Source organism: Trachymyrmex cornetzi, unplaced genomic scaffold (assembly GCF_001594075.2).
Source record: "Trachymyrmex cornetzi isolate Tcor2-1 unplaced genomic scaffold, Tcor1.1 scaffold1424, whole genome shotgun sequence".
NCBI classification, from domain to species: Eukaryota; Metazoa; Arthropoda; class Insecta; order Hymenoptera; family Formicidae; genus Trachymyrmex; species Trachymyrmex cornetzi.
Window position 1 is genome coordinate 16,389 of NW_017296010.1, and position 538 is coordinate 16,926.

A 538-nucleotide genomic window follows, 5' to 3' on the forward strand; every position below is an offset into this window, starting at 1 on the left:
TTTCGTTTCATGCAAAAACGCGTCGAATGAGCCTAATTTTATCGAAATCGGAGGTGAGGGAGGTATTCTGAATAATTACCGAATTTATTTTTAAAGCAGTGAATTTGTGTAATTAAAGCAGAACATATACATAGCGCTGTATCGAATGGAGATGACAGATATCTTAACCTCTAAAATATCAAACTTCAATGCTTCTTCTTCTTTAATTAATGGCTCACGCCTCCAAACAGTAATAGGTCGATCCGGCTAGTTTACGTCACAAATGAATGTCTTTCGAAAGAAATAGAAAGCGATACTTATAGCATATTCGATTTACTGACTCGACCCGACTCCGAGTCAACAGTCTGTTCTGTTTAGCTGCACAAAAGAAGAGCTAAATTGTGTAAGAAATGCAGCTGAAAAGAACAGACTGTTGACTCGGAGTCGGGTCGAGTCGGTAAATCTAATACGCTATTAGGCAGATATTCATAGGCTGCTTTCCTTTTAGGAGACACAGTCGACACACTTGACACAAATCGACACACGTCGCTTTCCATTT

General features: G+C 39.0%; 1 protein-coding gene across 2 annotated transcripts in view; it reads right to left on the bottom strand.

Moving 5' to 3' along the window:
• LOC108757426 (52 kDa repressor of the inhibitor of the protein kinase) overlaps positions 1-488 on the bottom strand; it is a 4,004-nt gene extending 3,516 nt beyond the window's left edge. The window contains exon 1 of one of the 2 annotated variants that reach the window (XM_018501839.1): positions 169-319. Coding sequence is in view for 1 of the 2 variants with exons in the window: in XM_018501840.1 (XP_018357342.1) it covers positions 450-469 (20 nt within the window). In the remaining variant the exon portion in view is untranslated. Of the gene's footprint in view, positions 1-168; positions 320-449 lie in introns of those variants that run through there. The other variant, XM_018501840.1, reaches the window with a different exon arrangement.
• Between the last annotated feature and the right edge of the window lie 50 nt (positions 489-538).